The sequence below is a fragment of the Dunckerocampus dactyliophorus genome, chromosome 2 (assembly GCF_027744805.1).
Source record: "Dunckerocampus dactyliophorus isolate RoL2022-P2 chromosome 2, RoL_Ddac_1.1, whole genome shotgun sequence".
Taxonomy (NCBI): domain Eukaryota; kingdom Metazoa; phylum Chordata; class Actinopteri; order Syngnathiformes; family Syngnathidae; genus Dunckerocampus; species Dunckerocampus dactyliophorus.
The window spans coordinates 31774512-31788348 of record NC_072820.1 but is presented as its reverse complement, the minus strand read 5'-3'; the positions used below and the strand labels follow the sequence as shown (position 1 = coordinate 31788348).

Here is a 13837-nt window from a genome sequence, read left to right as displayed (position 1 = left end):
TGTAGTCTTCCCATAAGATTTATTTTGTAAACCCTGACAAGCATTATACAGTAGGTAACTAGCGAGGGGCAATCGCATTAGTTATTCTTTGATTGCATCAATCACATTAACTTCATTATGTGTCTTCATTTGAGGGGGTGTGGCGTGGGTTTTGAATTTATGGTTTGAATTTGGTCATCTTTCATTTGATTTGTACTGTATTGTGAAAGGTGACGGTTATCTTGTATAACTGTCGAGGAACAATCGAATCACATTCCTTTTTTTTAATCGTAGGTGCAATCGCATTAACTATGTTATTAGAGTGAGTGTGCCGTGGTTTTTGACTGGATCATTTGGTCTTTTTATCGATTTCTGGTGACTGGTATGATATATAACATGCGAGGAGCAATCACATTAGAGTCATTCTTTGATTGGAGCAATTTCATTGCCTGTATGACGTGTTAATTTAAGCGAGCGTGCTGCAGGATTTGACGACATTATTTTGTAGTCTTTTTTTTTTTTTTATTTTTATAAAAGGTAACAGTTACAGATAGCGAGGAGCGATCGCATTACGACCATTCTTTGACTAGGCAGGTGTTTGTGTCTGTGTTTGTCAAAATTATCCTCCACCAAGACCCCATTGCGCTACCCGCCCGCTCCCTGTAAATCTATGGGACACCCTGCACTTTGCCAAGTGATTCATACCTAGTGTTGCCCAACAAGCTGCCGTTAAGTCTATTTGACTGGACTGGAGAAGGAGTCATTGTTTGCCTTATGGCTTTCCGCTTTGTGCCGAGTAATTGACTGTCATTGTGAGCCGATGGGACTGTCGCCAGCTCCCACTGCTGAAGGAAATGTTTCAAAAAGAACATACTGTTTGTCCCCTGAATTGATGAACTTGCCCAAACAGTGCTGTCTTGTGTTTGGATGCCCTCCAGGAACCTGGGTCTGCCAGGTCTGCCGGCCCAAGGAGAACGGAAAGAAACTTCTCCACAGGAAAGCCGACGAGATCAAACGTCGATATGCAAAGCCGATTGGAAGGCCCCGGAATAAGCTCAAGCAAAGAATGTGTGTGTGCACGATTCACTTGAATTGTGGAGCAATGACATAACAACAAGTGCAATCTGACCTTGTAAATGTGTCTGCTTTCAGGTCTCTAACCAGTGGTGATGGTTCCATGGTGGCACTAAGCGGAAGGGGGTCAGCTGGTAGGGGTCAAAAGATTACAGTCTGTACCACACCCTCATCCGGTCATGCTGTATCTGTGAAGGACGCCAGAGAAAGATTGGCTGTTACAGACGCCCGTAGTGCCGTCGACGCCACCCAATTCACCACCTCCACTCCCACCACCACTCTCCCCCTCCTCACGCCCTACTCCACTGCAGCTACGCTCCCAGTTAACAAGAAAACCAAAGGGCTCATCGATGGGCTTTCCAAATTCTTCACCCCTTCACCCGTGGGGCGTCGCTCGCGAGCCGTCTTTGTAGAGTCGCCCGCCAAACATTTAGGCTCTAGGGACAAGGGTCCGCCCGAGCTGACGCCGCCGCCAGATACCGGTCACAAGATAGCCCCCTCGTCTGCACTTCCTCCCGCACCAACGTCACCGGGATTTAGCCCACCCTCACAGGTGTCCAGCAGCTCCACCACCGCTAACTCCCCCCAGAGCTCTTCCAGTCAGTCTAGTGTTCCTTCCCTGAGTAGCCTCTGCAATAGCAGCCAGCTAAAGGGACTATTTGACGGACTCTCGCACATTTACACCACTCAGGGGCAGTCGCGGAAAAAGGCGCTACCTTGCTACGCGCCGCCAAAGCGCACGCACCGAAAGCGGGACTCCAAATCAGGGCCGCAGCGCCTCGGAAAAAGCGAGTTTAATAAAAACAGGCTGAGCTCCACCTCTGCCGGGCCGGGCCGACCCAGAGGACACCCCTTTAAGTTGGTCAGCCATTTCAAGCGCAACCCCTTCCTTAAAAAGCACCGGACACTAGGCAGGCTGAGGTATAAAGTGAGCCCCCAGAAGGGAGCCCCCTCCCAAGGAAAGGGCGACTTGACAGACGGAAGAATTAAGCCAGAGAATAATCACGGTAAGCAAGGCTCCCAAAGGCGCCAGCCGAGGCCTGCGTCTCGACACCTTTTTCTAAGCTTCTTCTTTATTTTCTTTCAAAGCTTTGACACTTGCACTTATTTTCCTTCAAAGCAGAGCTAATCTTTTCTTTTGAGGAGACACCCACAGCATTCTAACAGACTAATCTGCTGCCTAATTTGAATTATTTTACTTTCTTAACTTGGCTGCGGAGTTGACGTGGCTTCCATCCTCTCTCTCTCTCCGTCCATCAGCTTGTTGTTCCATCAAGTGCATGGCCCACTAACTCCTCTGTCCTTGACCGTTGACTCCCCCCACCCACTGCTTTGTGACGCGGAGGTCACCGTCACATCAGTGCTCTTCCTCGCCCTCCGAATCAGTATCACCACTAGCAGCAGCCATTAAGACACGACTTACCTTGTGATTCAGCCGCCCAGGCTGACTCAGAGATGACATGACTCAAAGCACCGCAGCAAGCCTTCACCTCACCACCTTCAACAACAAAAATTGGGAATATTTTCAAACAAACTCTAATTTGTAGATTCTAATTCACAAACAAAAGTTGCCCAGAAGCACACTCATGTATACGCTAACTGCAAATCACTCCCATTTGAAATGTTGTTTTGGTGGTTAAATCATGTCTTTTGGTAAGACGACTGCCTGCTCTCAAAGATCCGCTGCATCTCCATGTCAATCCCCTCTCCCTTCACTGCATCTGCTTCTTTATTCATGGGGAAATGTCTTGGTGGATGACTAAGCACATGAAAGCGGTTACGCAATTAGAGCGATTTAATTTCGCTCGATTACATGAGATTTTTTTTGTCGCCCCCTCGGAGCACATTTGCATAGAATGTACTGAGGACATTAGCCGGTTGTCCCTCCCGCCCCCTCCTTTAAAGGGGCCGGTGTTTATTTTCCAAGTTGATGTTGTTCATGTGGCGTTTATTGTGCCGTTACATAGGCCACAACGGGGAGTTTCAAGTGAAGCGCGAAGCCACCTCCAGCTTGGCGGCCATGTCCAGGGACCATGTGACTGATGAAGACATTGAGACATTCACGCGGGTCCAGGAAGTCGCTGCACAGGTTGTTTAACATTTACATTGTATGCTTCCAATGCTGACTGACACCAGGCTTAACTGTTGGCGCTTCAGAGCAACCTGCGAGACATAATGACATTATCAAATGTATTTTTAGATATTTCCTCCCTTGTCTTCACAGCCAGTGCTCCCAGGAGGTGCTAATGGTTTTCCACAGTCTTAAAACTCCTGGGAGGATGTACAAGTTCAATTGCCACCAGACAATCAGTCTTTAATAGCTCTTCTCGTAAAGTAAAGTTCATATTTTGCATTTAATAGATTTTGTATTTTAGAAAGGAAAATAAATGCTCAGAAAATACACAAAATTCTAGCTCAGAAGCTAAGATGGGTTTCCAGTTATCAACACTGCATAGTAAACTGCTTGACATTAATGGACATGCTAGGTATTATCAAATGTATTCTTAAATATTTCATAGCTTTTACTCTTAATGTTTTGGTAGAATCTGTTTTGATCTGTTGTGGTCTTAAACAGCGGTCATATTTGCTAATCGTTATGGCACTTTCAACTCCTGTTTTGCATTGATTTTTTACATTATTGCAAGGAAATACGGTGTCACATAGATGCTAACCACTAGCGTTTAAGCTGACATGGATTTTATCAGGAGATTTATGCAGTGGTAAATAAATAATCTGTCTAATGTCATAAAATGCTCAATAGTCATAGTTTTTAGAAAAAAAAATACACTAAATGCCAACTGCAAGCTGTTGAGGTAACATTGATATCAGGGAAGTTGTGCAATGCTAACTAAGCAATCTCTCCACTCTTTGTTTTCCTTTCATGCTCAATATTTATAGGTAGTTTCTTAGCAGTTTGTGTATATTAGTCACATTTTAGAAAATGCTACTAGCTGATGAGCTAACATTGATGATATCAGGGAAGTTGTGCAAGGCTAACTTAAGTCATACGTCTAATTTTGGTTGTCATATAATGTTCAATATTTATAGTTTCTTTGCCATTTGTGTGGATTCATTACATTTTTGAAAGAAAATGCTAACTGTCTGCTGTTGAGCTAACATTGATGACATCAGGACAGTTGTTCAAAACTAAGTAATCGTTCTAATCTTTGTCATATAATGCTCAATTTTTTAAAATAGTTTCTTAGTTTGTGTGTATTGGTCACATTTTAGGAAGAAAATTATAACTGCTTGCTGATGAGCTAACAGGGAAGGTGTAACTAAGTAATCTTTCTAATCTTTGTCATAAAATGGTCAATATTCAGAGTTTCTTAGGGGTTTGTGTGGATATATCACATTTTAGAAAGAAAATGCTAACTGTTAGCTCTTGAGCTAATAACATTGACATGAGGGAAGTTGTACAACACTAAGTAATCTTTCGAATCTTTGTCATATAATGGTCAATATTCATAGTTTATTGGAAGGTTGTGTAGATTTGTCACATTTTAGAAATAATATACACTAAATTCTGTTAGCAGATGAGCTAACAGGTGATATAAGGGAAGTTGCCACTGAGTAATACATCTAATCTTGTCATAAAATAGTCAATATTTAGGGTTTCTTGGCGGTTTGTGTGGATTTATGACATTTTAGGAAGAAAATGCTAACTGCTAGCTCTTGAGCTAACATTGATATGAGGGAAGTTGTGCAATGCTAACAAAGTAATCTGTCTAATCTTTGTTGTCATATAATGGTCAATAGTCATAGTTTATTTGGAGGTTCCGTAGATTTGTCACATTTTCGAAAGAAAATACACTAAATTCTAACTGTTAGCAGATGAGCTACCAGATGATATCAGGGAAGTTGTGCAAGGCTAACTAAGTAATAAATCATGGTTGTCATAAAATGGTCAATATTCATAGTTTCTTAGCAGTTTGTGTGGATTTATCACAAAGCTGCCATGCTATTTTTGCTGCTGTAAAAGTAAGCGTCAGTGTTAACTGATTTGATCTTTATGATTTTCTTCACAGAGAACTGGATGTCAAATGAGCACAGACTCAATTCGATGTCCAGCTGTCATTGAGTTTGGGAAGTACGAAGTTCCAACCTGGTATTCCTCACCTTACCCGCCTGAGTATTCAAGGTATTCTTTATTTGTGTGCAAGCAAATTGCATCAGTTTTGTTATTAGAAGATCATCTGGCATGTTTTTTTTTTTTGTTCTTTTGTCAGATTACAAAGGCTTTATCTATGCGAGTTCTGTCTGAAATACATGAGAAGCAAAAACATCCTCCAGAGGCACACAAAGAAGTGCGGCTGGTTCCACCCGCCAGCCAATGAGATCTACAGGAAGGACGACCTCTCAGTCTTTGAGGTCAGCGTTGCCATTTCAGCAATGAAGCAATAAGTGCATGCTAGATGGTGTTTTGTGGGTGGAGGAGGGAAGAAAAAAAATATATATATATATATATATATATATATATATATATATATATATATTTTATTTTTATTTTTTACCGTGTCCTCTTTGCTCTTTTTCTGCCCTGTTTAGGTTGATGGAAATGTCAGCAAGCTGTTCTGCCAAAACCTCTGCCTGTTAGCCAAGCTTTTCCTGGATCACAAGACCTTGTATTATGATGTGGAGCCTTTCCTCTTCTACATACTCACAAAGAACGACGAGAAGGGCTGTCATCTCGTGGGATATTTCTCCAAGGTGGGCGAGGGAATGATGCAACACTTAAAGCTGGCCTCCAGTGCAATTGAGTGTGATATATATGCACCACTTTTGCATTGATTGACTCATTTAGCCCTTAATGTCTATTTGAGTTCTCTGAGAGCTTGCCGCCTTTAATTCATCTTTATATTGAACTGTCTCGGCCGTGTGCGCGGACGAGGACAATGGCAGATGCAGTAAATTGCCGGCTTCAGCAGCACAGCTCTGACATACTTGATCTGTTTCTCCTTCCCGCAGGAAAAGCTTTGCCAGCAGAAGTACAATGTCTCCTGCATAATGATCTTGCCTCAATACCAAAGGCAAGGATTTGGACGCTTCCTTATTGATTTCAGTAAGTTTCTTAATGTTTTTTTTAAAGGGCACTCACATTTTCTCGGGACTTTTTAAGCTTAAGTGTTGAATTTGTAGCTGATGGCAAGGTGCTGTTATTTGTTTAAGGCTCGGAAGTGGCCTAATCAAGAGCATTCATGAGCAGCCCTTAGACAGTCACACAGGATTAAGAGTAAGAAACACTACAGTTCTGTCCGCATACATTATTTAACACACATTTCCTTTTTAAAATGTGTCACATCTTCACTTTCAAACCAGCATATCATTTTCCATCATAGTGGAGAGCCGCTGGTAATGGAGCATTTGATTTCCTGCTCACTTTGGGGAGCCATTGAGACTCACGCACACACAGCAAGAATCCTGCGATATTGAGAGTGAGCCGGTAACAAAAGACGGGGAGGATTAAGGGAGATTGAACGCAGCCGAGTTGTCAGCTCTTTGAGGACTTGATATTGGAAGATGTAGTGCTGGAGATGGGAAGTTGTTTAGATTAACAGATTTTCCTCTTCTGTCGGATCGTAAGAACAGTCAGGTAGCTCGAAGGCAGGCGCATTCTCACCTCAAGGGCTCCAACATATGAAAAGACCATATATGCTCCAATTAACGCCTCGATTCAGTCAACTAGTCTCTTACAGTCACTGGGGGCGTGGTTCAGGTTCTTTTAAAAAACATTGGCATTAACAGCTGTGGTTGTAGGCAACCTCCTGTATTTTTGAATTTTTACTAACTTATGTCAGTAGCTGCATTTCAAGTATGAGTGGTCAGCATTTAGCAGCTTTATACAGTGGGTTGCAAAAGTATTCATACCCATGAGCAACACTCAATTTCTCGGCACAGAACAAAGCAAAAGTGTCTTTCACCTGTTTGCATGAAAGGAAATAGCACAAATATGACAATGTATTACTGTTTTTGTTCATAAGTACTCGTTACTGTAGATAGATTGCCTAAGTCTGTATTTTATTGTTGCAAAAGTATTCACACCAAGTCATCAAGTCTTAGTCTTGCACCTCCTTCGGCAGCATTAACAGCTTCCAGTCGCTTTGGATAGCCAGCAATGAGTTTTGCGCAATGTTATTTGGACAGTTTCGCCCACTCCTCTCTGCAATACCGCTCCAGCTGAGTCAGATTCCTTGGTGATCTTCGGTGGACTGCAATCTTCAGATCCCGCCACAGGTTTTCTATTGGGTTGAGATCCGGGCTCTGACTTGGCCAATGACTTGGCCAAAGCTTCACTTTCTTCTTCCTGAGCCATTCTTGTGTCACTCGAGCTGGATGTTTTGGATCATTATCCTGCTGAAAGCTAAACCTCCTCCCAAGGTTCAGGCGTTTTGCAGACTTGAAGAGGTTCTTCTCCAGGATGACAATGTATTTCGCACTATTCATAGTCCCTTATATTATTATATTATATTCCCTATGTCCCATGGACAAGCTCACCAGGACCGGAGAAACAGCCCCATAGCATTATGTTCCCACCTCTATGTTTCACGGTAGGGATGGTATGAGCGGATCATCAGCTGTGTTGGCTTTGCGCCAAACATACTTCCTGGTGTTCAGGCCAAAAAGTTCAATCTTCGTTCCATCTGACCAGATCACTCTTTCCCACATCGCTGAAGTGTCTTTCTGATGTGTGGTGGTATAGGCAAACAAGCTTTGAGATGTTGTTTCTTCAGGTATGGGTTCTTCTTTGCAACACGCCCATAGAGACCTTCCTTGCGTAAAATGCGGGATATAGTGAACTTGTGTACATTAGTCCCAGCAACCTAGAGAGACTGCTTCAGGTCTTCAAGAGTTACAGAGGGGTTTGCTCTTGCTTCCCTGAGCAGTTTCCTCTTGCCTTTTGCCGTGATCTTGGAGGGACTGCCTGTTCTTCGGAGGTTCACAGTGGTACCACGGCACTTCCACTTCTGGACCAGTTAGGGAACAGTTCTTTTGGGCACATTGAGTGAACCTGTGATGGCTGCATAGCTTTGTCCACCTCTATGCTTCTCTAGAACTTTCTTTCTGAGGTCTTCTGACAGCTCCTTCGACTTCATGACTGTTGTCTGCTGACAAGCATGGGATGACTGTGGACAGGTGGCCATTGGGCATAATTTATAGGGAGTAATAGTGAGTGTGTAAATGCAGGCTTGTGACACTGTGATGCAATAGTTTTTGGTGTGATATCATTTTGGACTAAAAATGACAATGGTATGAATACTTTTGCAACAATGAAATACAGACTTATGCAATCTATCTATAGTAAAGAGTGCTTATAACAAAAACAGTGATGGATTGTCATGTTTGTGCTATTTCTTTTCATGCAAACAGAAGAAACAGACTTTTCCTTTGTTCTGTGCTGAGAAATTGAGTGTTTCTCATTGGTATGAATACTTTTGCAGCCCACTGTATACCTCTGCATGCACTTTAAATAATGTTGCAGCGCAGCCTTTGGTGTGAAACGTATGCGTGTACTATTTAGGAGTGTCCCTATACAAGTTTTTCATTTCTGATACAATAACAATATTAGTTTTGCTAGGATACTCATGCTGTTTTTTGTGCTGCTGTTTCGCGATGGTGTTGGTCATGTTGAACTTGCTTGGTTCTGTGCCACCACAGGAAGCTTATGCATGACAGATTTTTCGGACTTGGCGACGTTGGACCTGCTACTTCCTTGTTAGCACTGTTGTGATCACATGTAGTCTGCATGCTGGATGAATAGAAGTGCTGGAATGGAGTCTGGAATGGACAGCTCGTATCATTGTGCTAATATGAGAGTTTTTAAATGCAGGCCAATATACAATGTTCTCTCCCTTTTATTGCGGTGGATAGGTTCCCAAAATAGCCCGCAATAAGTGAAATCCACAATGTAGCCAACTATATTTTTATATAATTATTATATGTTTTTAAGGCTGTAAAACCCCTCACCATAGAGGCATTAACATTTTATCACATTTCTCTCTTGTTTAAACGCTCTCTAATTTCAAATTTTGTTTGAATTTTAATGATCAACTTACGAGATTGGACACAAGAAATTAAGTGACTCACACGTATTTCACTCCTCTGATCGTGGCTTTTATTGGCATCGTTAGGCTGTAGCGTTTTTGGATCTTTTGTTAAAACAAAATCCTCTTCGCCGTCATCCATGAACCGAAGATTCATTTACAATATTCCGGCGACTCACAGCCGCATAACTTCTGCCTTCATTCAGCATGTATGATCGCTAGCAGCTAGTGATCATACAACAGGAAACGGGTTGTCCTGCACGAAGGAGCTTGACAAAAGGTCTACAGCCAATCAGTCAGAACAGCAAAGCAGAACACAATGGGCGGGTTCACCCTTAGCCAATCAGGACTGTTGTGGCTTTATATTTACTAAGGCGAACCCGACACGTCTGGACACGTCTTCAACTCTCACATGAGTATAGTAGTAAATACAATAACAGACATGTGCAACAGAGCACCGATGGATCACTCTAGTACACCACAAGGACGCAGAACACAATTCATACGCTGTTAAAAAAAAACCGCGCAAAATAGCACTCAAAAAAATCTGCGGAAGATGAACCGCAATGTAGTGAGGGAACACTGTAATCCAATCCCCGTTTTTTTTGCTGATTTTGGATCGATATCCCGGTTGAGTCAAGACACGCCTAGTATGTTGTTTACAATGAGCCCATCAGTGCTTTTAATGTTAGTTGAGCAGTTTGCTCCTCACCTCTTTTACAGCATTGGTTCTGTTGCTCCTGCTGTGTTGTGCCATACACTTGTTACTAAATAACCATGTGGTCAAAGAGAGCTGCAGGTAACCTCCTGATGTATTTCAACTTCACTAGATGGCAGTAGCCGCATATCATGAGTTGCAAGCATTCGGTGGCTTTATCTACCTTTACGTGCGCTTTAAAATGTTGCTACAGTGTGAAACTCGGGTGTGTTCCACTTTCTGTACTGTTTATAATCAGCTCACCAACAGTTTAAATGCTGGCTGAGCATATGTTCCTTACTGCTATTGCAACATTGGTTCTGTTGCTGTGTGTTGTGCAATAAGTTATTTGACTTTGTAAATTATTGCTTGCTTCCAGTGAACGCCTTGTCCTCTTTGTGGTTTAGGTTAATAAATGGCTATAATTACAGCATTTACTCTACATCATGTATTTCTACAGCATGGACACAGTGTAAAGCACACAAGAGGGGGAAATTACCCGTGACCTGTTTTAGGTCCTGATGCTCAGTTTGGGAAACCCTGCTCCTAAACAACTATGTAGTATTTGGAGTTTCCTTTTTAAAATCATCATTCAAAGCCTCCTGTTTTGTTGTATTAATAATATCATACTTGACAGGCACTGAGTGGGGGGAAATAGGGAAAAAAAACAAATGCTGTGAGGAAGTTGAATATTTAAAGGGAAGTGTTTGTGATCACAGAACTCTCCTGCGAGTTTCAGCAATGAATTATTTTCACCGTGTTTGCTGGGTAGATGTGCTTGTTTGACGCTGGGTCGTGGGTGCACATTAAAAGGCATTAATTAATTCCATGCAGTTCATAATGGATGACCCTTGACGGTGGCTGCTATGAAACTAATTACACACACAGCTAGCATATTAGTTTGCTTGTTATCTCTTGCTTATGCAGTCTCTTGAAAGCAATGCCACTGCCTTTTCGTTGCAGCGTCTTGAATTCTCTCTTCCAGCATCTGTCATAGCTTTGGAGAACTGATTGCTTCTCTTTTACTATTTGAAGGTGAAATCCAAGGCAGGGGTCACATCGTTGTATTAAAAAGAGGAGGGAGGAAGGACAGTGGGGAGGATTGAAATGCAATCTAAAATAACCCAGCAATTTTTTCCTACAGCTTGACTAAAACATTTTTTTTTGTCTTTAAGGTTACCTTCTCACCAGGCAAGAAGGACAAGCCGGCTCCCCGGAGAAGCCGCTGTCAGATCTGGGTCGCTTATCCTACCTGGCATATTGGAAAAGTGTCATCCTGGAGTACCTCTATAAGCACCCAGATAAACACGTCAGTGTTAAAGGAATAAGCAGGGCCACTGGGATGTGTCCACACGACATCGCCGCCACGCTGCAGCACCTCAGCATGATTGACAGACAGGATGGACGGTCAGTTTGTTGCACGCCACCATTGCTGCCACCTTACCTCTGGTCTCCGTCTTGTGTGTGCGTGTATGTGACGTCTGACTTATCCAGGCCAGTAGATATTTTTAACAGCGTCTCCATTAGTGTTGCTTAATATTGACAGAAGTAAGTCAGGTTGAGCACCCTCAAGGACAAAGAGCACCTGCTGGCCCACACCACTCCTCCATGCAACCATATACTGTATCACTTTATCTGTCACAGTATCAATGCTGTCCAAACTGGGGGGCTAAATATGCCATTGTACTATTTGAACTATGGTAATTCAGCGTAAGGAATAAAGGCAACGTATGTATAACATTATAGTTATGTTATACATACTATAATGTTATACATACATGTTATGTATAGTATGTTTAAAAACTGGACATACCATAAATGCCTTAATTATAGCCGTGGCTTTAAACCACAAAGAGCTCAGATTTTAATTGGAAGCAGGTGATCATTTAGAAATGTCAAAATTTATAAAAATGTAAATGTGAAAATGAATAAACATTTAAATAAAAATACCATCAAAATAAATACAAATTAATATATAATGGCATATCTTATTTTTATTTGATTTGATTTTTTTCTGATTTTTTTTTCCAAAAATGTATAAAAATTATAAATAAAAATAACAGCTAAATAAGTACAAATTAGTATACAACAGCTTAAATTTTATTTTTATTTGTAATATATTTATATTTTTTCCAGAAATGTGAAAATTAATTTTAAAAATGAATAAAAATGACAGCTAAATAAGTAGAAATTAGTAAATAACAACTTAAATAGTATTTTTATTTGCAATATTGTTTTTATTTTTTCAAAAATGTGAAAATTAATTTAAAAAAATGTAATACAAATACCCGCTAAATAAAAATTAATGTATAACACCTTTTTATTTTCTTTTAGTTAAATAATGATTTGTAGTGCATGTGAAGGTGGAAAACATACTGTAACTCTTTTTGACCACATGGTCATTCATTAAGTATACTGCACAACATGGCAGCAACAGAACCAATGCTGTAATAGCAATAAGGAGCAAACTGCTCAGCCAGCATTAAAGGGATAGTTCGAATTTTTTATAGGGGTGTAACAATTAATTTTAATAACGATTCAATTTGTGTCATGATTCATGGTTGCCGATACGATATTGGTTCATTTAGAACGATACGATCTGAAACGATTCAGTAACTTTAAATCGATTCAGTAACTTTTTAGCCAAACATTCAACCAGTGTGACTGTGAAATAAATACCTGGATATTGGACAGTGCAGGTGAAGTTTCCTAGATTCTCATTGTTTTTGTAAGTTTTTTTTTTTTTTTTTAGTTTCACACCATCTGCTGCATTAGCAACATTTTAAATCGCATGCAGATGTAGGTAAAGCTAATGATACTTTAAATGGAGCTCTTGCCATTTTTATTAACCACAGTTAAGTAACCAAAAAAATTCATCAGGAGGTTACCTACAGCCACAATTAATGTCAGTGTGTTTTGACCCGGCTCTAATTCGAGCCTCTGGCAGGGAATTTTGCCGACAACAGGAGAGTTTTACAGCCAGGCACGCTGGGAAGCAGGAAGTGCTGTTGTCAAACCCATATACGCATACATAGATATCATGATGTAACATATTCATTGTCACGTAATTATTGCATTGTGGAATTATCGTTAGCAAAATATTATATTGTGATGGGCTACTATCTCAGGGTGGTGCTGATCAGGAGAGAGCGGCTAATCCAACGGCACGTGGAGAGGCTGAGGGCCAACCCCCGCCAGCCTGAGGTGGACCCCGACGCCCTGCACTGGACGCACACCACGTCGCTAAATGCCGTCCTGTCCGAGGAGGAGCGGGAGGCAGAGATGGATGTAGGTTTATTTGTTGTTTGTTTTACACTTGCCTACCTTGTTTGATGAGTTCAAATAGAGGCCATTAACAAGCCTCTAAATGTAATGCAAAATTGCTCTCACTCAGTTCATATTAAATGCAATCTCTCATCAATGATGACAAATGTCCAATCAGGATGTTTCTCCCAGCGTACGAGCATAAAACCTGCAGGGATTCATTTGTCACGATGCAAATTCCCATTAGCCTCATTGCTCACATGCAGGAGTCGCGTCCCTCCCCGAGATAATGCATCTCGTCTGTTTAATTACCAGGCTGAGCGACTGAAGGAGCAGGCTAGTTGCTGGGAGAAAGAGCGAGAGAGCCACGTGATGACTCACAGCCGCAGGCAGTCGCTCACCAAGGTGCACTGTAAGGTGCCCTACAGGACATACGAGCGGCGCCACACACCGCCGTGGAGCCGCCGCATCCAGCAGCCGCAGAACGTAAGTGATGATGATGATGATGATGACATCGAAGCGGAGGATGATGCCGACTCTGATGGCTCACCGCCCGTCCTGACAAAGGCTCGTGTGATGCTGGTGGCCAAGCGAAAGGTGACTTTTATTGTTTGTTGTTATGAATCACGCTTGCCTCCCCCTTGCATAATCATAAATCACATGCTCTCCCAAGCGGGACTCACATTGAACACATTCCTAGTCTAGGACAGAGTGGAATTAAATGCACATCATAAAATATTTTTTCCCCCCTCTCACTTCATTAGTGTTGTGTACTCAGGCG

At 41.8% G+C, this 13837-nt stretch overlaps 1 protein-coding gene across 3 annotated transcripts in view; it reads left to right on the top strand.

Moving 5' to 3' along the window:
- kat6b (K(lysine) acetyltransferase 6B) overlaps positions 1 to 13837 on the top strand; it is a 41539-nt gene that overhangs the window by 23061 nt on the left and 4641 nt on the right. For 2 of the 3 annotated variants that reach the window (XM_054766510.1, XM_054766508.1), the window contains exons 6-15: positions 918 to 1047; positions 1132 to 2060; positions 3021 to 3142; positions 5082 to 5194; positions 5283 to 5424; positions 5602 to 5763; positions 6022 to 6115; positions 10968 to 11199; positions 12921 to 13080; positions 13372 to 13653. In XM_054766510.1, coding sequence (XP_054622485.1) covers positions 918 to 1047; positions 1132 to 2060; positions 3021 to 3142; positions 5082 to 5194; positions 5283 to 5424; positions 5602 to 5763; positions 6022 to 6115; positions 10968 to 11199; positions 12921 to 13080; positions 13372 to 13653 — 2366 coding nt within the window. The remainder of the gene's footprint in view (positions 1 to 917; positions 1048 to 1131; positions 2061 to 3020; positions 3143 to 5081; positions 5195 to 5282; positions 5425 to 5601; positions 5764 to 6021; positions 6116 to 10967; positions 11200 to 12920; positions 13081 to 13371; positions 13654 to 13837) is intronic. The other variant, XM_054766511.1, reaches the window with a different exon arrangement.